We start from the raw sequence: 24,280 nt of genomic DNA, 5'->3' as shown, positions 1-24,280 counted from the left end.
TTGAGTTGGTCAAAACTCGGTTCTTAACCTATTAATTTTCTTTTGAATTTTTTTGTCAAAAAAAAATTATTTTGAATTTTTTTAAAAGAACAATTGGCCTACCCTCAAGTTAGGTTTTATAACCATGTTTGAATCATCAAAAGATCAATTTGGAATTTAGACTAAAAAAAACAAATAGAGAACGAGTAATCTGAGTTAGGGCATCTCCACTAAAAAAAACCAAAAGTGAAAAAACTATTTTTTTTTTTTACAACTTCTCTCCCTTGATTTTATAGTTTCAAAAGGATAGCCCAATGAATTAAGAGCCAAAATAGTTTTTGGCTATCTAAGAAAAGTCATTTCTACATGTCTATCAAAATAGCCAAAAAATAAAACATATTATTTAATAGTCATTCTTTCATCAATTAAACTTTTTTCAATGGTTTTTCTCCAAAAAAAACCTAAAGTATGAATATTAAATATATTAAAATACAAATGGATTGTTAAAATTGGAGCGCATATAAGAAGAAAAACTATATCAATAAATGGTTTTTGTCATTGGAGGCTTTTAATGAACTAAGTTGTAGATTTTAAAACATGAAGTACTAAGTTATTTGGTGTTCAGAATCCAGGGTCCGAAGTATAATGTTGTTTGCCCTTTCGGTATCCTATGTGGAAAAAAAAGCAATGAAAATGCCCACGAGGAAACGGGCAAGAACAGTAACAATGATAAAGATTATACGTTAGATTCACCAGACATCTAGACTCCTACGAACCGGTCCTCCTCAAACAAAGGCAAAGGTCAACAAAACACTCCCATTTCCCCATTTCTTACATCTTTGGTGCCGTTTTCTATGGGCCAGTACTATAACGTGGTGTTGGATCATATCTTTACATATAACCGATTTTTCTTTTTTTTTTTTTTTTTTTTTTAAATTAACATACTTTAACTGTTTAACAAAGTTTCTGCAAAATAACATGGGTAGATTTTTCTTTTTTTGAAAAAACAGCACAACTTGATAAATGTAATGATTTCATAAAAAGTCATGGTGGATAATAATAATTTTTTTTAAATTGTTAAAATCAAATCACATAGATATATCAAAATTTTTATGATAACAATCTTGATATTATTAGAAAGATTTCAAAGGCACATATTCAAGAACATAAAAAGAAATTACTAACTATTCATAGTGGATCACACACGCATCCCGTAAAACTTTTTCAAACTTCAAAATTTTCAGATGAAATTGTAAATGAATTCATTTATTCTTTACTTGATCATTATTTAAGGTTTGAGTTCGAAGTGGTTAAAAGGAAGTTTCTCATTAATATAATAATTAGCGTACCAGGTTAAGCACAAACGATTTGCTTATAAATCCAATCAGGGACTTAATTTAAGAACTCAAAATAATAATAATAAACTCTTCATACATGGAAAAGGAACTTCGAGTGATCCAATACTTGGCTACCATAAGGTTAGAGATCAGAGACATAGGTCTCAAGGCTGCACTAGTTTACAGGTACCAATAGAAAATAAATAAAGGACAGAAAAGGTAAAAGACCCACTTCACATGCATCTTGTCTTGATCTAAATGTGATTGAAATCTAGGAAATTTCCATCACACCTACTGTTTCAATCAAAACCAAACCAGCCAGACCAGACCCAACAAATCAGACAGTACCCGACATCCGAATTAAGGCTTCTACATTACAAAGATTATGCAAGAAAAATCGAATCTTTAATTGTACTAGAAACTTGATTGCAGAACCCAAGCAAGGTCAATTGCAGTAGTTGCCCGGAAGGAGGTTAAAGACCTCAAGAAATTGAATCTTGTCTGAATACAGAAAGAAAAGATTAATGTTAGATTTAATTGTATTTGTCTTGTGCTAATTCATTGAGTATTATACTAGTATGTTCATCAACAAATAATGGGTTAGTGACGAAAACAGAAATTTAACAAAAGATCACCAAAAACAGAAGAGAATTCATCCATTAATCCATCCACTAATCTTTTACTTCCTCCAAGCATAAACCAACAAAGAGAATCCAATAGGACCACCACAAAGTTCACTTTCTTCAGTGCTACTGGCCCATTCCATTACTGAAGAACTGCCACCAGAAGATGCTGAGGACATGGAAATTGATGAAGAAGATGAACTCCTTGCAGCTGTTCTCATCAAGCTCTTTCTCATCTTTCTCCACTCTATTGGACTCATTCCGAAACTAGTGGTACTACTTGATGAATTCTGTTGCCATAAAACAACATCTTTGTTGTTGTTTTTCTCATTGATTTCTTGTTGTTGATGATGACAACCATAAGCTTCAATTTGTTCTTGTTTCTGTACTTCTTCCTCTTCTTCTTTGGGGTGGTCTAAATTGCTTTCAAATCTGAACATAAACACTGCATGGTCAGTGTTTATGTCATCAAAAAGCCAGTTATAGACATCCCATGAGACTTGTATAGGGACACCATCAACTTCAATCCTCTCATTTCCTCTAAATTTCCACTTCAATCTCTTTATCTGCAAAACCCTTTTGTTATCAACACAAAAACACAATCTTGCATCATTGTTCACACTACAATCTATTGAAATCTCTCTGTTTTTGCCCCCAAATCTTGCTCTTGTAGTGTAAACTCTGTTGCCGAACACATGTTCTCTTCTCAAAACAAGAACCTGGGCCCTCTCTTTCTTCAAAGCTTTAGTCTTTGCAAAAGCTTCTTTGGTCAAATCGCCAACAAGAAGCACCATTTCTCGTTCAACAACCACAGCTATGTAGAACCCAGACTGGGGTTCATGTCCTGATCCAAATTTGGCTCTAGAGAAATCCCAAAAGATTTGAATTCTTGGGGTTGGAGTGTTAGCCTCCTGGTTAATAACATGGAATTTCTTGGATCCATGCTTTTTCCAAAACAACGAGGGTTTGATATTGAGGTGAAAAGATATGGTAGAGAGAGAAAGTGGGTTAGAGTGAAAAACAGGAGAGCAGTAGCCGCTGTTGCAGTCAATGGGGTGGAGGTGGAGATGAAGAGAATGGCCTAAAAAGCAACTTGACCAAGTAAGAGAGAATAGGCCAAGGTCAGTTTGGTAGAGGCAGGTGGTGAGGTTAGAGTTGCCTGAATTAGGTGGCGGTGTTGGTGTTGGTGGGGGGAGGTGGTGGATGTCGGCGGTGGGAGGGCGGAAGCAAGCAGGGAAAGGGGAGGAGGAACGGTGGTGGGGCATTTGTGTTAGTATGAAAGAACTTGGAATTTGTGTTCAAGAGGTTACAATTTTTAGGCTTAAAAAAATCTGAAGGGCTCACAACAAGATTGGTGCTTTTTATATGAGGGGGGGGACAATAAATTTGACCGAAATGCAAATAGACTGAAACTAACACACAAATTAGGGGGAAGACTATCTTTCCAAAGGAAGGAGAGAGAGAGAGAGAGAGAGAGGGTAATTTTGGTAGGCACCATTTATTTTTTATACATTTCTAAGTACGGAGAAGATCATATGCATATGTTACTCTGTATACAGATTTAGGTAGGTACTTTCTTTCTCATTAATTTACATGCTATGAATGGCTAGAAGCAGTCAAGGGTCTAAATTATGTGTTAATCGTAATGGGGCATGAGAGTAATTAGGTAAACATATTTACTTCATGAAATTAAATGGAGGTTAAAGTTAATTTTGTATTGTTTCTTAGTGAGATGAATTTTTTTTTGTGTAAGCCATTTGTTAATTAAGAGAAGTTCCCCCATGTCTGAGGGGGTAAAAAAAAAAAAGGCTCTTCTTTCATATTTTTATGTTTTTTCTTTCCAAGGTATCCCCAGCTTATTGCCCAGGATTAATCTTTCAAGGTTCTGTCAAGAGTCAAGACAAGAACATCTTCCAAGAACCCGTTTCGACTTGTTTTGGGACCAGTTTGTTTTGATATTTCAAAAATATTTTTTTTAAAAAAATTAATTTTTTATTTATTTTAAATTAATATATTTTTTAATAATTTTAGAACATTTTAAAGTACCAATTTCAAAAATAATTTTAAAAAAATAAAAAATATTATTTTAATACATTTCTAAATGAAAAAAATTTTAAAAAGCAATCACAACCACACTTCTAAATAGACAGCATGAAGCCCGTGCTAATACAAATTAGATTATTTCAGTAAATATACACAACCAACTTCAATCATTTTATCTATTAACATTTTCTAAGATTTTACAAAACATTTATCACTTAGCTTTTGACATCTATCTCGTGGTCTTATACAATTTATATGATAAATACAAAGTCATGTTAGGTTAATGTTTAAAACAAAAAAATTATAGAGAAAACATGTTTCTTTCATTACGAGACAATAATTAAATGCCATAAGTTTTATATATATATATATATATATATATATATATATATATAATTAAGAAAACTAATGTCAAATTATCTCAAATTAAAACTATGTTTAAAAATAAATCTTAATTGAATCGTTAAAATTTCAAAAATAAAAATAAAATTGAGTTCAAATATTTGAGAATTCTTGATTGAGTTTATAAAACAACATTTTTTTAATGAATGGAAAAGTACAATTCGAAACATGGAGATTGCCAGACGGGATTCTGAGATTGACAATTTCATAGATCTTGGGATCTGGGAATTCAATCGAAGAATCCATCGATGATTGTAGGAGACACTTGAGATTTACCCTTAAATCAAAGCAACGCCAACCAAAAAGTGAAAAGGAGAGCCATTGCATCTAGCAAAGGAGACAAGGACAACATGGATCAAACTCACAACAGCCAGTTGAAACTGTAGTGAACAGTCTAACGTTGGAACTCAATACAGTTTTTCTTTTTGTATTTATTGAACATGATCATGTTAATACAAATTAACTGTATTGTTTTTTCAGAGGACAGGGAAGGGGAGGGTAGTTCAGTTGTTGGTCGGTTAGTCCATCATGTTTCCTTCCAAAGAAACCATTTTTTTCTCATCTATCATGGGGGTATCCTTCACGTTACTACAAGTCTCCAAGCACAAACCATCACCCAATCCCTTCACCTGTATCTTCCTCAGCAAATAATCAGTCCTTTTCATGTTTTTTCTAGAAAAAAGAGTTTGAATTATTGAATAAATTCACGGATTATCGATAATCTAAGTCAACTGATTTACTAAAACAAGTTTATTTGTTTGTTTTTAGATTGGTAGAGTTTGATCACGCCAATTATATTATTAAAAATCAGTCGAGTCAGTCGAGATTTGGGCTGTGCGATTAATGGCTGATGATTTGGCTTGAACTTGTAATTGATAAAGTTTTTATTTTTAACAGGGCCATCATAATTAATTTCATAACTTTGATTTGATGGAATTTACAAGGCACCAAATGCTTGGTAAAAAGGATGAGTGCCACGTCAAATGAGTTGTTGGCTCGAACCAGTAATGTAAACCCATGTTGTTGAATTAGGCAGACCTGCTGGTATGGCTAGATCCATTCGAAGGTAGCTGTTGTGCTACCATGAGAGAACGGTGCGCACTTTTTATTTATTTATTTATTATTATTTTTTTACCTACGCAAAAAAATTAAGAAAGAATCACGAAGTCACCAAACCACTAGGCCGACAAATTTCTTTTAAGATTATGTATTACAAAAAAATATCTAACCATTATTTTTTTCCTTGAATCTGGCATCCTCGTCGTTGACTGAGTTTTTTATTTTATTTTTATATAATTATTGAAAAATATTTTTATTAATATCATATACCACCTATCAAGAAAAGCTTTTTAATTATTTTGAAAAAAGTAAATATCTTTTTAATCATGTAGGAAAATATTTCTTAAACAATAAATTAATCCTCCATTTTTGTTTACATATATACTTGAAGGAAGTATAAGAAAAGGAAATTGAGCCAAAGATATGCCAAATGAAGGGCTAAGAACATTAAGTGACACAATGTTTAGAGAAGTCTGGGATCTTTCCTTTTCAATTTTGACAATTCAATAAGATCAATTAAATAATTTTATGAAGGGTAGTTTGTGTTGTTCCTATAATTTTTTGTTAATATAACAAATATTAGTGTGCTAATAACAGAATCCATGGATAATCCTTGATTCTTTTTATTTATTCATGATTTGCAATTTAACAAAAGAAATTACTTTAAAATTTAGATTTGGACAGGTGCACTTTCTAATGACGTCCCATGCTCTAAACCAGCTATAGTTTGTGCTTAACTTAATTTAAAGATGTATTAAATCAAGAAAATATAATTGAGAAATATGATAAATTAAAATAATAATACATGGAAAAAAACAACCCAAATAGATATAATACAGGAAAGACTTTGGGCTTTTAACTCTGAAAAACGAATATTAATCAAACTTGTTCTATCCTATTCCCGCTGTGGTAGTTCCAATTAAGGTTTTGATTAATTACAAGCTTATCACTATATACTTTGAAATGAAGACAACTTTTCTGCTTTCTCTGAGATATGTCCCCAAAAGTTCATGTGCATCCAAATTAACTAGAACTGGTTTCTTTTCTTTTTTTTGGTTGGGAAAAAGGAGAGCTAATGTTTCCATGTAAACAAAACGAATACTTGGAAGTTGACTTGATTCAATTTTATTTTTAATCATTTTAGGTATTTATCTAGCTAAATGAATGATATTTAATTGGATTAACTATAAAAATATTATAAAATAATATAAATCATATCATTAAACATCACCTAATAGTTTAAGCTATTTGATTAAGATGGTTTTTTGATATTGTATCAGAACTTTAATAACCAAATAATTACAAGTTTGAATCTCATCATCCCTATTTATTTGATAAAAATTAAACATAATGTAATGTGAGTCTATACAAGTTTCAAGTCTAAAAAATTTTCATTTGAAGATATGTGTTATAGAATAATATAAATCATATCTTGAACATCACCTAAGAACTATTATTTTAATTTTTTTTCAAAATAATTTTTTTAATTTTAATCCAAATTAATGTTATTCAAACCCGAAACTATAACGCAATACCCTTACTTGCCGTCAGAATTGTAGCAGCTTTAATGTCGAGTCTTTCTCTTGGACATGATTCTTAACAATCCAAACCTTCAATTGATATGCAGTTCGTGCTAAAGTGTACTTGTCCAGAAACAGCAGCCATGCCATTTTCCTTAACGTTGGGTCTCCTCGGCTCTAAAGTGCCTGGTTTACTTTAAATTTGCCAGCTGTTGTTATGGTGACGTTAGGTAGGAAGTAGCCCATCACTTGATGATTTGTTTATGAGAAAATTTATCGACAGAAATCTCCAATACAATTGCCAGACGTGATTTAGGAGCTAATCCAGGAAAAAGGGTATGTTATAAGGTTAATTTGTGAATCATTACGTCTACTGTTTTTATTCAACTGGGTTTTTCTAGCTCTTTTGTCTTATCGAACTAGAAATTTAGTTAAAATATGCTATCTGGGACAACAATTGCTCATGATCAAGCATCTATCTGTACATCATATAGTGGACGAGAGAGATTCAACAAATATCAGGCATTTCTTTGTTGATTTGTTCAAGGTTGTGCGAAGGACAGTCATCTTATTGCAAATAGTATGTTTAAATCATTCATGACCAGCGCAAATCAATAGAATACAGTAATATGTAAGGATCATCGATGATTTAGAGTGTGTTTTATATTACAATAAATACTGTTGTTTATAATTTGAAAAAAATTATTTTTATAAATAGTATTTTTAGTTAAGTTTGGTTTGAAAAAATATATGTTTATTTAAAACTATGGTTAAAATTGAAATTGAACAAAAAATAGTTTAAATAATTTATAAATTGAGGTTATAAAATAACTTTAATAATTTAAATATTATAGATTTAACTATTGCTATTAATTATAAAATAAATAACATTTAATATAAAATATTTTTTATTAATTCATTAAATTATATAGAAATCTGAGCACACTTTAAAACTATAAATTATCTGATCTTTTGTTATTTTTTTCTGAAAAATTACAATCTCTAGTTGTTTTCAATATGATCATTGTTGAGAATACTTATTTTGTTAAAAATACTATTTACTGCACTTTGAACCCTTTTATTGGCTCAAACCCCGGCATTGATATTGAAAATATCATTATTATCCACAGTGAACCCATATCAGATTGGTTCGATGAACATGAGAGGGCTCTCACTTTTCTTTCACTCCCTGACAAAAACTTCACTGGTTACAACACAGACGCAGGTAAAACAGCTTGAAGCTGCTTTCAACGAAACACAAACGCGTCTGTAAATTTTGGTAGGTCCCATTAAAAATAAACAATAATTTATTATTTATCAAACAACTAAAACCTGCGGTGGCAACTAAGTATAAAAACTACCACACAGCCAAACGCTCTCAGATGGAACAATCAAAGAGAAGATCAGTGCATTCATCGTTGTTCAGATGTGCAGGTACATTTTAGATAAAATGAATTCTAGAAATTCATTGATGAAATTACGATCGAAATGATTGTACCAAAGGATTGTTCAAGTTGAATGGAAAACAGAACAAGTGAAGGAGGACAGTGAAGCAAAGTCACCCCACGTGATCTCTTCAAATGAAATTTCTGCTAGCTGCTGCCATTGATCAGCACCTGGTTTTGGGCCACATGGATGTCATCAACTGGGATTTCTGTCAATTTTCTTGCAGTCGTCATTACCAAGGTGGAACACTGGGAAGTAGCAGAGGTGTTTTTTTGTACCATGCTATATTAACTGTTCGTGTCGAAATACATGTTAATGATATATTTTTTATTTTTTAAAAATTATTTTTGACATCAGCACATCAAAACGATCCAAAAAATACAAACCACATTAAATTTTAACAAAAAAAGAAAAACTTTTGAATTTTTTGGAAACATCATTTCAACCATGTTCCCAAACACTATCAAAGGTAAAAGTGGAGCAATGAATTTTTTTTTGGTAATTTTTTACTTTCTTCGCCAAACTTTTATTTTACACCATTTAACTTTTTTTTTTTAGCTTAAACTAACATCGAATAACACACACATATTTTTTAAAGAGAAATGATTGAATTAAAAAAAATGGACTAAATTGAAAGATGCATGTAAAATAGGTGGTAGATTTGAAATTTATTTGAAAGTTTATTTTAGTCCTTCATCTTTTTTAGCTATTAGATAACCGATCTCTTTAATTTTTAAAAATTTAATTTTGATACTAAACTTTATTTGTCTCATTTTCAGTTCATTTTGGATGGGAAAAAAGAAAGGGACTCGTCAAATTCCAGCGTAGAAAGAGAAAGTTATCGTTGTCGGCGATTCTAACCACTAAAATGGTCAGTTTTTGTGTCAAATAGTTCTATATAAAAAGGAGAACTCAGATTATGTGTTATTTATTTATTTATTTATTATTATACCTTGAAAGTGTCTAAAACAACATATTTGAGCTTAGAAAGAGTATTATTTTTTCAGGTTAATTTTTGGTTTTGAGGTTTTTTTTTTTTTTTTTTTTGAGTTTTAATTTGTAAGCCATGATTGGCTTAACAATGTTTCTAGAGTGTTTTCTTAATATTTTGGTAAAAAATTAGTTGAAAATAAGTTATCGGTGAAAAAATTAGATACCTCATTTTTCCGCCCACAACAATGGTTGGAATCTAAGGATTCCCACACGATGTCTGGTCTATTGTTGCAGGTGATGCATCATCTTTTTATTTTCAAATAATTAGGATGGATAACAAGATGTCCGCCTATTAACTTAAAAAATAATAATCAAAGGCCCACACACATACCGTGTCATGCTCTTGGCCTCACTTACCAAGCTCGCAACACCTAACCTTATTTTTTCTTTCTTAATTTTGATTTTTTTAATTAAAACATTATTTTATATTTTTTTTTAAAATAATTTTTAAGTTTATGTTTTAATTAATATCCATTTTTTGTGATTTTTTTTTCTCTTATTTATATTTTTTAGATCGTGATTATTTTTTAAATATATTGAGTGTGTTTAATTTTCAAAGAAGTTAATATGATTCAACTATGAATTTTCTATACATATTAAATTTATTTTTCAAAATAAAAACTATTTATGTTTTATAAGATTTTTAATATGTTCAGCATTGCATAACATTTTTTTTTTCTTTTATTTTTTTCAATAAAATTTATGTGTGTTTCAATTTCTATTACAAATTGATTTTGATAAACAAATTCATAAAACACAACCAGATAAATTATCCATATTACGATATTAAATATCTTTATTCTATATTTGTCTTTTTGTTTTTTTTTTTTCAATTTTGTTTTGATTATTGTTGATGACTTTTTTTGTCATTTTTTTACACGATGGTTCTTGATTTGTTTCATTGGATCCGTGTATAAATTTTTCAATTTACATCTAGGAATTGTTTTAAGTAAAAAAAATGCATTGAAAAATCCTACATGTTCATTTTTTTTTTATCATGTTTTAATGTTTTTGATTTGATACTTATTCTTATGATTTCTGATTTTCTTTTTTTAGACTCTTTTATAAAAGTTTTATTGTTCTTAATTTTACCCTTAAATCTAAGTTTATAGTCTATTGTTTTTTTTTAGTCTTTATTTTTTTTTATGTTTCTCCTTTTGTTAATGTTTTTATTCATTTCAATTTAACTTTCAAATTGAAAATTTGTTGTTGTGTTTTAATTTATTTTTTATTGCAATTTCAACTTTTATTTTTTTATTGCTATTTTTTATTTTAGATTTTTTTGTGTAATTTTAACCATCATAATTTTTTCATATATAATACTTCTAGTCTATGATCCGGTTCATGAATTTAAAAAGGTAACATGGATTTTCATATTTGTTTTTGTTTTATTTTTATTTTTGATATTGTCAAGATTGTTTTTTAATTTATTGATTTTTGTTGTTATCATATGTTTTTATTATATTATTAAATTAATTAAAATTTAATCTAGTTATTAAATTTTTCTTAGAAAGAGAATCATCTCCTAATTTAAAAAAAAAAACTAAAAAAAAACTAGTTCAGTTCGCAGGGTTATGTGGGAAACCAATCTAGAACTTTCCAGGCAGAAAAGTCAGCACACATGCTATTGTAATTTCCTGTTGTTTTCTTCTATAGCTTTTACCTCATGACCTCGTGCTCAAAAGGAAACCTAGAAAATCAAAGGTGATTTTTTAAATTAACAAAAATATTGGTGATTTTCTACCTATTTTTTTTACAACCACAGAAATGCTTCCGAATTCCCAATTTTTCTATAAAAATATTAGTGTGTATTTAGTATTGTGGTCTAATTAGTATTTTTAAAAAACACTTTTCATTTGAAAATACATTAAAATAATTTTTTTTAATATCAATGTATTAAAATCATTAAACATATTAAAAAATATCAATTCAATATATTTTTAAAGTAAATATATTTTAATAAAATACATTTAAAAACAGTTAAAAACAGTTGAAAACGCATTCTAGAAGGCACTTAGCCCAGGTTTATTATTTATTTACTCATTTGTTGTTTTCAATTCCCACATCACATAGGCAACTAGGAAAAAGCATGGAAGGAGTGCTCGTACTAATATTGGAAAGACCAAAGGTAAGAAAGAAGAAATTGGTCATGGAGGACAGATGAAAAGCAAATTGGACCAAGTCCTTTTTTCTTTTCAGTTGAATTTCTCTAGAAGAATATATTGATCATATAATTTATCAGTGTTTTGTTCCAAAAACTACAAGCAACTTGTTCTTGCAATGAACATCAAACTCTTTGCAAATGACAAAAAAAAAAAAAATTGATTAAAGTAACGGAGATAGAAACAATTTTTTAGTTAATTTTTATATTTTTCAATAAATAAATATATATATATATATATATATATATATGTCCTTGTTATCTTTATCTTTTTTTTTTTTTTTTTAATTTCAAAACAATAACTACCTAGATAAGCTCAATATATAATATAAAATCATCTAAAAAAATGTTTCTAGTTTTTAAAAATCAAGAAAATATTTTACCATATCACACCATTTTTTTTTTTACCAGCGTCAATTCTTTCCAAACACAACTTTATACTAATTTCGTTTTAAAATATGTTTTTATTGTTAAAATATTTTTATTAAAATAAATTAAAATAATATATTTTTTTATTTTTTAAAAATTATTTTTGATATCACATGTCAAAATAATTTAAAAATATTAAAAACATATTAATTTTTAAAAAACAATTCAATTTTTTTTAAAAAAAAACTTCCAATCATTCGATAAATTTTAGGTTTTCGGCTCAAAATTTTAGAATTGGCCACAGTGTATGTGGAATCATTTTCCTTGAAATTCTAGAATTGTCTTCTAAGATATTTGAAGGTAAAAGAAGTTCCGCGTGGAAAAAAAATACAGGTCAAGAGTAAACTTCCATGAAGAACAAACAATATAAGTGTACTTGTTTTGATGACTTGAAGACCAGGACCGAATCCAACCAAACAACTGTATCTTCAAAATAGAGCATTAAAAATTAGGGTTTCTTTCCATCTCTATCTTGGTTGAAAATGAATTGCAAACTGCAAAGAAATATACAATACGAAGATGGTTAGGTAATTTCATTTATTATTTTCCAAGTCCAAAAAATAAAAAAAAAAATAAAAAGGATCCCCACCATGTGCAAATATTCCTTACGCTTGAAACAAGAATCCAAGCCTTCTCTTGTTATCATGCATCTAGCTTCCTCTCACGAGTCTTGTCCAAACACTCACTTGCATGTTGCAAACCACACTACAAAACAAAACCCTAACCCTACTTAGATTAAGAGATCACACCATTAAATATTCTTCACTTAAGGTCCACCACCATTATGGTGGAGCAAATTAGAGTTGTTAAGCACTCTTTTCAAGTGATTAAGCTATAGGGTGATGCTACCTAGCTGAAAAGGCAGTTACAGTTTCTCATGAATTCAAACTAGGGAACTTTCTTATTGTTATTTTTAAGCATAGATTTGTCAAAGTTAGGTTGCATTATTGCCCCCAAGTAGGTTTTAAAAAATAGGGTTCCAATTTTAGGACAGCTATACAGAGGACAAAACCCTTTTCGTATGTAGGACAGGCATAGAATAGTGGGAGTCGATTCTCAAGTGATTGAACTCTCATAAAAAGTTGTCACGACATTGAAATGGAAGTTCTTACAGTAACTCATGGCAAGTCACGGGATACGGGTTAGTAAAATTAATCTTTTTTTTTTTAATAAAAAAAAACTTAAAATGATATCCTTTGATAAAAAATTCTTCTTCAAAAAATAAGTAAAGAAAACATTATGGTGCTTCCCCATTCATAAAAAAAGCAAAGCACCTGGATTTTCTAGTCAATTTTTCAAAACTTTTTTTTCCTGTTTTAAAAAAAAATTATACCTTCTAAACTTTTTTTTTCAATTTTATTTTTTAATATTTTATTGATTTTGAATCAATTATGATAATTTGTTTCCATTTTTTTCAATAACTTATCACAATCTCAAACAAACATCTCAACATTTAATTAATATTTAATTTTTGCAAGCATTTATTTTTGTTATCATATCATTAAAAAAAATTACAAAATTAAAATTTTAAACTCAATGAAGTCTATGATCCAATTCACGAGTTTTGCGAATTAAATCACAAAGCATGAGTCAACCCAATAGTTGTGGTTTTAATATTAAAAAAAAATTACATCTTGATTTTTTCTTAAAGCCAAACCACACTTTTATTGATCGTTCGAGTTGTCTTTAGATTTGTCAAGTTAACTCTCATGCAAGTTAATTCTAAACTCAAGCCAGACAAGAAGTCGGGTTAGAAGGTTTCAAGGTTGATCCATTAAGTTCAGTTTAATAACAATGCTAAATAATTTTTATTTTCTTAGAAAAAGATCCACCTTCCAAATTTTTTCTTTTTAATGATCCTTTTGCCTTTTTTTTTTTTCATTTGCTTTTTATGAGGCTATCATAGTCTCAAACAAACATTTCAATATTTGGTTAATACTCAATTTACAAACTTTTATTTTTGTTATCATATCATTAAATAAAAAATAATTTAAAGAAAAAACAAAGTCGTTAAACCAAATGACATTCATGATTAGGGTTAAGGGTTTGGTGGGTTAAGCCACAAAACCTGAGTCGATCTAATATGTTACCAATTTTAATATTAAAAGAAAAGGATGTCATCTTAAAAAAAATTAAAGTCAAATCATATTTTTTACCAGTTATCCTGATTATTTTTAAACTCATCAACTCAACTAGGTTATATTAGGGTAACTCTCACGAGATTAATTTTAAACCAAGACTAAGCTAAAAGTCTGGGAAAAATCAAAGTTGACATACTGAGTCAAGTTTAATAACAATACTAAATAATTTGAGAAAAATAATTTTTATTCCTCAAATTATATTTTTCTTGAATTTTGTAACCATACCACACTAATTTTTTTTATTTACCCAGAACTTATTTAAAAAATTAAATTGATAAAATTAGGCTCAAGGATATTTTTCACCATGCAAAATTAGGTTTAAGAAAAATCAAATATCCATTAGTTTTAAAAATCTATGAATAAATAAGTATATACATGAATAAAAAATATATTTTGGATAATTCAGACAACTCAATTTTTTATTTTTTACCCGAATTCAATAATTGGATCTCCAAAATTTTTAAAAATTTATTCCCCGAAGTGATTCGGATAACGAGTTTTTTTTTTTTTTTCAGTGATCACCCCTTGATTAAGAAATGTGTCCCTAACATGCTAAATGGGTTTCGAAAGCCCAGTCGGATTTAGTGTCTACAAGGCCCAGGGGAAGTTCGCTCTTCCGATTGGGCCCTGTCCTAAATGTTACTAAAGAAGAGAAGTTAAGGTGTTTCTTTATGAGGACTGATTTGGCTGGCCCTGGCCTTCTGTCTGTGGAATGTCCATGGAATATCAATATAGGTTCTGAATCTATGAGGCCTAAAATATAGACATGACAACAAATCTCTAATTCTAATTAAAATGAGTTCATAATTATTGCTTGTGATTAGTATATAATCGTAGAAAAGAAATTCATTAATGAAAAAAACATGTTAATGTAATAATTTTAGAATGCATTTTTTTTTTTTGCATATTTTTTTTTATATATATTTTATGGTTTAAATAATAGTGAAACATTACCCAGTAAAAGTTAGTATAAGGAGATTCCTTTGTTTTTGTTTTTTTTTTTTCTTATTGAATGATAAAAAATAAATCTGAGGTATATTTTTTTCAAATATATTAGTATTTCATAGTAGAAAAGACATCTAGAAATGTAAAAAATATGTTACAATAAATATAATAATCTTGAAGTGAATTTTTATCTTTTCAAAACAGAAATGACATGAGATTTTCATTATTTTTATATTTTTCATCTTAAAACAATAATTAAATGCTACCTATAACCTATTCCTCGGAGTTTTTTTTTTTAATTTTTTATTAAATGATAAAAATATCTTCAAAGTAGTTTTCTCAAATATATGTAATATAAAAAACAGCAATATTCTTTACCAAATACGGCGATCTGCACACACATTCATCTTTAAAAAAACAAATGATGAAAATGACTATAGTTTCACCTTCAGTGTCGCATGTCATGGACCAATCAATAAAACAATCTCCATCTACTTATCTCAAGTGGAAATGATTTTATTCACAGTGCAGCCATGCATGCTGTGATGATAGTTGCTAGAATTGCAAAACAGGAAGTGATAAAACGACAGTACTTTCTTCATATAGTAAATCGATGAAGCTAAGATTGCTTTATCAGAAGTTTGTGCTTTAGCACAAATACATTTCATCTATCAAAATCACTGACCTATCAATCTCAACAAGATCTGTGAGCTCCACACTGCCATCAAGATACATTATAGTTGCATAATTTATGTCTCTGATTAAGATGGTACAAACAAAGTTGCTTGAAAAGGAGTGAATCCATGGATGAGAGAGTGTGTGTTCATGTGTGTTTTATGGGCACTCACGTGTCGCGTTCCTTGTTTGTATTTCAGACATTGTTGATAAGAGGTGGTTAGACCATGTGGATGTTAGCATGCACATGCTACTCCATGTGAAGGGAGGAGGGAGGAGGAGGAGAGTTGGAGGTATGAGACAGCAGACATGCCATGTCGGAGTACCCTAAGCAGCCTAATGTGCTAGAAATTATCCTGTTTAGGTCTTTTCTGTACACATTACACGCCAACCTAAGGCCTCAATCTAATTAAAAAGAGTTGTGTAATTGAAAGTATTTTGGCTTTACAGGGAGTAGGCCACCAAACTCTTTTTCTTTCACTCACAAACAAAGTTTTTTTTATGCATTTTGGGTTGGAATTTTGCATGACACACATGATCCAAGGCATCCGAAACAAATGATGAACACCTAGTTACAAAGACAACTGCAACAGATAGGTGTTTAGTACTTATGGTTTTGTGGGGAAAAAAGGATTAAGGCCATATCATTGTCTGTCCTCCAACATTTCCACATGAGATTCTATGTACATCATGATTGGCTTTGACTACTTTTCCGATCAGAAAGATCTCACCTTTGACTCCCATAGTTTATCTCCTTTTCACCGAGGTTTGCAATTCAAGCAATATCTAGCCCTTTTGCAAAGGAAGTTGTACAAAAAAAGCTCTCTGCCTATATTGACTGATAATGCGTCACGACCAAGAGTTGGCAAACTCTCATGAACATTTTCTTCCAAAATAATCTTCAAGTATATATTTTGAGGTTGCAGTAATTGCGTGACTTGATACGTCAATCGTAGCTAAATAATATAGTGACAACACTAGATGAATGACTCACGCTGGGCAATATTTAAATGTTATTAATATTTTTTTTTAATAAGAAAAAAATTAAATCATGTGAAGGTTTACCCGGTATAACCCGATTGATTTTACTGGTCAAGAAACAACCCATACAAACATGTGAAAACAAATTTTGACGAAACAAAATTTCAAGATGATATATTTTTTTAATATTAAAATAACAACATATTAAATTGACCTTGGACAACCTAGGTTAATGTGTCAAATTCATGACCTGAGTTATGAGACTATGATAACCTTATAGAAAATAAATCAAAATAAATTATTAAGCCTATTTCCCTATCAATCCAATATTGGAGGATGAAATTGAAAAAACAAATCAATTAAAAAAAATACCTAAATAAACAAATCGGGTTAACATGTCAAACTTGGAATTTGGGTCATAAGAATTAGATAATCTTATGAAAAACAAATCGAAACAAATAGTAATTTTTAAAAAATAATATACCACAATAACAAATAACAAATAAAAATAATAATTTTAATGTTTTTTGAAGTGAAAAATATTTTTAAAAAATGCATTATACCACAATAACAAAGAAGCAAATAATAATTTGGACATGAATTTTACCAACAACTTTAGATTATGAATCTCGGAAGCTATATATATATATATATATATATATATATATATATATAATTTGCAGATAATGCCCATCAAGGTTTTGTAGTTTTCAACAACTGCACTGCTTTCATTTGATCCCAAGATGTAAAAAACATATAACCTCAAAAAATATGACAAAAGATGAGCATTCAAGAGCAAGCATCATGGGACTAAATCTGGTAATTTAGTGTCAATTATTTGAGAGTCATTTACCAAACTTTTAGTCAAAGGTTCTTGTCTTGTCGAACTCATTGTCTTTCAAGGATCAATTCACTTACCACTAGTAAATTAGCAAGCTTTAAGGAATTTCCCTTCAAACATGAAGGACTTCATTAATCCATTGTCTGTTAATCAGGGTCTAATTGGCCACTCATGTTCTTGTATATGGGGAACTTTCAATTTCGTTTCTTGACAAAAACGAAAGTGTTTGGTCAGGTGAAATATCAAGTGCCCTCTTAAGGTCACAAATTTCAAACTTTTAATGATGATAAACTCACTAACATGCCATGATTTAATCGCCTTTGCTGAATCAAAAGTAAAACAACAAAATAATGAGACTAAAACAACTTTAATCTTTGATGGTTGTGGGGAGCAGAATCAATTTCCAAACAGGTAAACAATCATGAAGTTTCTTTGACAGAGACTGGACACCAACACCCAAAAGCACACATATTCAATTCTAGACATAGCTAGTAGAGCCTGAGATCTTAGCTCTTCACTTGCAATTTCAACACTACTTGAAGAGGGAAACAAATCAAATTTCTTTATTAATCCAAGAATCCATACTCTGGTAATTGAAATCGTATTGGTGAATGGTGAAATTCCAGTTCTTTACCTTGAAGAAATAACAACAAAAAATATTAATCAACTTTGATTAGAAGTAGTATGCTGTTTCTGTAAGCTATGGTTAAGAGAAAAAATGGGTTGTGTTTGGTTAGTATCCTCGTACCAAAAAAAAAAAAAAAATTACAAAAAAGACATTAACGTGTGTTTGGTTAAAGATTAAATTGTCTCTAATATATTTTTGGAATGAATTTCTTTTTTTTCAATACAATAATAGAAGGAGATACATCCCCTATGTTTCTATTATCTTCTAAGACAATAATCGAATACTATTTCATGTCTGTTTGGTAAGATGGCTAACTGCATGGTTGGTCGCTCTACCAAAAGATACGGTAAAAGGCCACCAATCTTGTTAAAGCCTGCTATTAGGTAAAAAAAAGAAGTAAAAATGGACACTCATTAATCCAAAACTAGCATAATCTGACACGACAAGTCTCCAATAGAGAATTAACTATGATAAATGAAATGCGTGTTGATATTGTGATGTAAGGTTAAAACTGTTTTTTAATTAAAAATATATTAAAAAAATTTTAAATTTTTTTTACATAATACATTAAAATTATAAAAAAAAACACCTAAAAACATAAATTTAATATTTTTTTTAAAAAAATATATTTTAAAATATAGTAGATACCACATTTCCAAATGAGCATGACTCCCATATATATATCATAGTTCCCGTAACCAGACCGGCTTATAGCTTACCACTGACATGCAATTTTTTTTATTTTTTATTTTTATTATCATCTAAAGAGACCCAGACCCAGACCCGGAAATGAAAATGACAAGTGAAAATGTGAATCTTCATATCATTCTCAAATCAAGTGCTGTAAAAGGTCCTCCTATATATGGAGAAACCACTGTAACTAGAAGCTAAAAAGGAAAATGGCAAAGACAAGCAAAAGGAGTTGAATCTTGGTTTGTTGCATAATCATCTAGTTATGAAAAGCAATTAAGCAAGCACTTATAATTAATTAAATATTCCTAATTACTAGCATTTTTCTACGAATTAAACAACTATTATACTAGCATCTTGTTGTTTTGTTTGCTTCTATAAAAATTATTTCTCTTTGGAGGTGTCTAAAAATATTTTGTACCACTTTCTGTTGCTGTGTGTGTGGCAAGACACAGAGAAAGAGAGAAAGATGGCCTGGACAAAATAATTAAAACACCCACTCAATCACATTCAGTGTCCTTTTTTTTTTTTTTTTTTTTCTTCAAGAGATGATGCTGGAATCCTGTCTTGTAAGCCTGAAATCAACACAAAAGAACCTTTAAACCTAACAATTCAAAAGGATTTCATTTTTTTCAACCTCCATTGAAAATTGGTCTCTTATCTTTCTGACAGTAAAGAAACTACCCCCGGCATCTCTACCTTCCATGGAAACTAGTTTGCTTGCTTCTGTACCATGCTTTGTAGAGATTTTTTGGTTTATAATGTTTTTGTTAATGCGGTGCATTACTTTTTAAAAGTGATTTTTAATTGAAAAATTATTAAAATAATATATTTTTTAATTTTTTACACCAAAATATTAAAATAATTAAAAAACACCCAGATAAAAAATAATTTGAAAAATACTTTAAAAAAATAAAAATGACTGTAGTGACTTTAGTTTTGTTCTGTTCAATAAAACTTTAAATTTCCCCAAGTGGGTAATAATACAACTGAGTTTACTACTCACTAGCCTACACAACAAGCAAAACCTTTCACTTGTGGTTCCTTCACCTTAACTTTCAAGAAAAGTGCCCTGTAGGCCCCACTTCTTTTCCACTAAAATATTTACTCTCTTTGTTACCCTCTTTTCAAAATAAGTTCCTATATTGACAAATTTAGTCACCCGTTGAGGATACCCAGAGCATCGTTTTTCTTGATTTTTTGTTTACAGTGTCAAGGCCATTGCAGTGCTGCCATTACCATAATAGGGCACCCTCCATGCCTCTTGCGTAGTTTCATCCTCTTTAAATGTAACTTCATTCATGTGGATCAAACCAATCATATTAGGGTTCACTATACCAACCACGGTCCACATGGATAAATTTCCTCCAAGTGTATTGGATATTCCCAGCAAAATGCCGCACTAAATAAACAAGTGAAAACTGAATGAATGGTAATGGTACAAATCTCCAGGTCTTAAGAAAAAGACTGCAAATTTTAGATCTTGTTACTTTGAATTGAAAAGGGATGTCAAAATGTCAGGTTGTGTTTCCAATTTTCAGAGGCTCCTTTTCAATTCAAGCCCCAATAAAAGTGGCATAGAAATTGAAAGCAAGAAGCCTGGAAGATCAGAGAGAGCGAGAGAGAGAGAGGGGGGAGAATCATTTTTCTAAAAAATGTACCATTTTGCATTACAAGTGAAGATTTGGAATCCTTGAAGCAGCAGCAGCAAGATTCATACAAATCTTCGACTGAAGACAGAATGCGTACGACAAGATCATAATTATGACATAATATACTGTACATTAGTACTAATTAAGCATCATCAAATGGAGGGGACCCTACTGGGATACTTCTAGGGACCTTAGAAAGGGTCTAAAAGACTAAGCACTTGAAGAAGCTATAAGAATTGGTTAAAAATTAGCTAATCAATGCCATTGCTTTGGCAGAGGAGAAGGGCTAGACTAATGAGGGTGTTTGTGGCACCTTTAGCTTGCAGATTACTGAGTCGTTACCCCGGAGAAAAACTCGATAGACCCATAATCAAGCAACTCTTCAATCATTTGCTCAATGTGGTGATCTTCAAGAGGCTTTATGAATTGCTGGTTGTTGTTATCAACTTGAACTTTCTTGTACACCCAGTTTGCCTCTGCCTCTTGAACTTGTAATGGGCTTTTCTCTGGCAATAAAGCATCAAGTTCCTCACTTTTTATGACAATGCCATTGGCGGGGGTGGTGGCAAGTGAGGTTGGTGCCTTTGGTTGCTGTTGTTTTTGTTCATGAAGTGATGTTTTTTTGGTCACTTGCAATGAGGCCATATAGCACCTGTGCAACTTTGCTGTCAAAGTTGCGGAGAGAAGTTTCGACGAAGCTGATTGTGATGCATTTGGGTTGTAAGGGAAGTTGGTCCTAGCCCTAGGTCCACACATAAGCCTTGCAGCTTCATCATAAGCTCTCGCTGCATCCTCTGCTGTTTCAAACGTGCCTAGCCAAATTCTAGTCTTCCTGCACAACAAAAACGAAACGTTTCGGTTAGCAATCAATGAAAAATCCAGAAAACTGGAAGAAACGTTCATGGGCCACATTGCTGATGTGTCCTTACAATAAAGGATGGCGAATCTCAGACACCCATGATCCCCAGTGCCTTTGTCGGACCCCTCGGTATCGCTGCTGTGGTCTGGCCATGTTAGTGAAAAAAAAGAAACGTTTCTTTGAGAAAGTGTTTGTGAAAATGCCTGAAAGACAAGGGAGAATGTTGGAAAGCAGGGGAGTGATGCTGATGAAGGGGGTGGGGAAGAGGGGTTTTTGTAGCTGGGTTTGTTTGAAAGATATAAGGCTAGCTGGTCTGGCAACCAATTTAAGAAGTGGGTCCCCAACTTGGGGTTTAGGTCTTTCTATTCCTTTCTTTATCTTGGCTGGCTTTATTTTTATAAGTATGTTAATAATTGAATATATTTTGTGAAGTGGAATTTCAAACTGAAATCCAAATTCATTTCACATGACCAAGATATGTAATAGCTTTTGTTTCATGATTGAAAAAAGAAAAGAACAAAAAATCAGAATATTCAACTGTTCGCTTTGGAGAGCTTCTCTCTACCTTCAAGAAAATCTAAGGTCATAGTCTTGTAGATATTCATCTCTTCATGCATGTGAGTGTTATGTGGTAGCCAGTGTCCTTTTTAAACAATTTCTTTAATTTGGCCCCCCTTACGACTCCACCACAACCCTCTCTTTTCTTCATGTCCAAGAGACCCGAAGCTTATTTGGGGTAGCTCTTTATCTTCCTCTTTTTTTTTTTTTTTCTTTTTTTTTTTTTAAAAAAGGAATTAGTTGGGGGCATGTGGGAGTTTTAAGCCACAATTTTAGATGCAAAAAAGGGGAGTAATTTACCTTGTTGCGGTGAGATGTACAGTTCTCTTAATTTTACATTGGTCATTAATGGTCCACAGGTTAAAAAAACAGGGTCATGCAAGAATTTGGAACAGACATAATTGGGTCAATCCTAAGTTGAGACACAACTATTAAAGATTCTTAGACCATAATAATTGCCCTAACAATCCAAATCATTTGATCAAATCTTATTCACTATATAACAGAATCATCATGCACTGAGAGCAGCTAAAGATTATTTTTCTTGCATACAACCCAGAGGTCTCTGTTTCTCGACAGAAGGATTCTAAATTTTTAATAAGCGTATGGTGATTGTTCAACAGTAGAGAATACACCTCAGTTAGGGCTACTGGCTTTTCAAGTGAGATTTATTTCACTAGCTTACTCATTTCACGCTTGGTTAGTATTTCGAAACAGAAACAGATTATATAAAATACATTTATTCATAACATAGATTTTGAACGAATTCTTTCTTCTTCACGAGAGAGTAACACCTCAGTTTGGGCTCCTGACTTGAAGCAATGGTTGCTTCTCTCTTTTGTTTCTTGCCTATTGGTTTTATATGGCGCTCCAATTGGAAACACGAGCATACGCCGCAGATTATATACAAGACAAACAGTGTACATGGTTTTGGTTAGGGTTGCCTTGCCTCTTGGCAATGCTTTATGTTTACTGTAGACTCATGTGCCAGGCATGGACCCCCATGCTTCAGAAAGAGACCCTTGCATTTTTTATTTTTTGGGTATTCAGGAATCAATTTTCATAAAATAATAATTGAATTATCAATTATGTTCTGATCAAGTTGGAGCAGACTGTAGTTTTAAGATCATTCTTCATGTTATCTTTGGGTAGCGTGTTATGTGGGTGCCAAATTATTTGTTAAAGTTATTTTTATTCATAAATATATTAAAATAATATTTTTTATTTTGAAAATTTATTTTTAGTATTAACCCATTAACACAATTTAAAAATATAAAAACAAAATTGATCGTAGAGGCGTTCCCGATCTCTACAGTTGCTAATTTTGACTGTTTGCTTCTCTGTGTCGGGAGCTGTTCCCATGGCAGAGGGACTTACCATATTACAAGCAATCATTTGCCTGAGTTCTAGGGGTATGACGGAGCTGTTCCCATGGCAGAGGGACTTTACCATATTAGAAGCAATCATTTGCCTGAGTTCTAGGGGTATGACCTCGCTGCAGTAACTAGGACAAGGATTTCTTGTATGCAATATAATTTATAGTAAATGATTTTAATCCTAGAGCGTATAATCAAATGGAGTTTTGACAAGTTTGTTTTAAAAAAGAATTCGCATAGTAAAAAAATATATTTTCTAAACTAATAGAGTTTAATATGTATATCTCACCTGTGTAACTTGAGACACATAAATCTCACATGCCATAAAAAATTTTCTTTCTCTTTTGGTAGTCTATTTTGGCTGTTATCGCAACTTTCAAGTGTCCAGACATGCATGACATGACATAGAAGTTTTCTGTTATTGTATTTTTAGATTATTTTATGTATTAATGGAAACATTAAAAAAAAAAAACTAATTTCAAAGATGAAATTTCCACGATAATTATCCATTATATATTAAATTTTTTGAATTTGAAAAATCAATAGATACAAGCAGATCTCTTTAATCATTTGGGCCAATAGTTTTTGATATTTTAGACAGCTACCATTATTGCATACTATTTTTTTTTTTAAAGGGTCTCCTAGGAACATGTTAACAAGGCACAGGGCTTTTCAAGTTAAAAAATTCCTGTACACCACTAGTGCTTACCCGTAAATTGATGGGTACATTTAACCACTGAAAATGAGAAAATAAACTCTTGAGGGCATAAATTTGACGAATCCTCTTCAACAGCAGGTTAATTAATGATTATGGTTTTGATTGGATAATTTAATTAACGTTATAACTTTTTGAATTTTGCGATTTTAAGCCAAGGAAAAACGGTCAAGAGAAACAAGAAGGAAGATGTGGAGATGAGATTGGATTGAAAGATTAGAAGTTTT

At 30.7% G+C, this 24,280-nt stretch overlaps 2 protein-coding genes across 2 annotated transcripts; both read right to left on the bottom strand.

The window, feature by feature from the left end:
- Positions 1 to 1,388: 1,388 nt before the first annotated feature.
- On the bottom strand, positions 1,389 to 3,391 carry LOC118050233 (uncharacterized). The gene is made up of 2 exons (XM_073409674.1): positions 1,952 to 3,391; positions 1,389 to 1,817 (listed from the first exon to the last, which is right to left on the bottom strand). The coding sequence occupies exon 1, from the start codon at positions 3,202 to 3,204 to the stop codon at positions 1,996 to 1,998; it is 1,209 nt and encodes a 402-aa protein (XP_073265775.1). The 5' UTR covers positions 3,205 to 3,391; the 3' UTR covers positions 1,389 to 1,817; positions 1,952 to 1,995.
- A 17,145-nt stretch (positions 3,392 to 20,536) lies between these two features.
- LOC118050198 (protein PPLZ02) lies at positions 20,537 to 21,702 on the bottom strand. Its single transcript, XM_035060460.2, has 2 exons — positions 21,475 to 21,702; positions 20,537 to 21,377 (listed from the first exon to the last, which is right to left on the bottom strand). The coding sequence occupies exons 1-2, from the start codon at positions 21,555 to 21,557 to the stop codon at positions 20,873 to 20,875; spliced, it is 588 nt and encodes a 195-aa protein (XP_034916351.1). The 5' UTR covers positions 21,558 to 21,702; the 3' UTR covers positions 20,537 to 20,872.
- Positions 21,703 to 24,280: the final 2,578 nt, after the last annotated feature.

Source organism: Populus alba, chromosome 6, assembly GCF_005239225.2.
Source record: "Populus alba chromosome 6, ASM523922v2, whole genome shotgun sequence".
Taxonomy (NCBI): Eukaryota; Viridiplantae; Streptophyta; class Magnoliopsida; order Malpighiales; family Salicaceae; genus Populus; species Populus alba.
The sequence above is the reverse complement of the archived record's forward strand: the minus strand, read 5'-3'. Positions and strand labels throughout refer to the sequence as shown.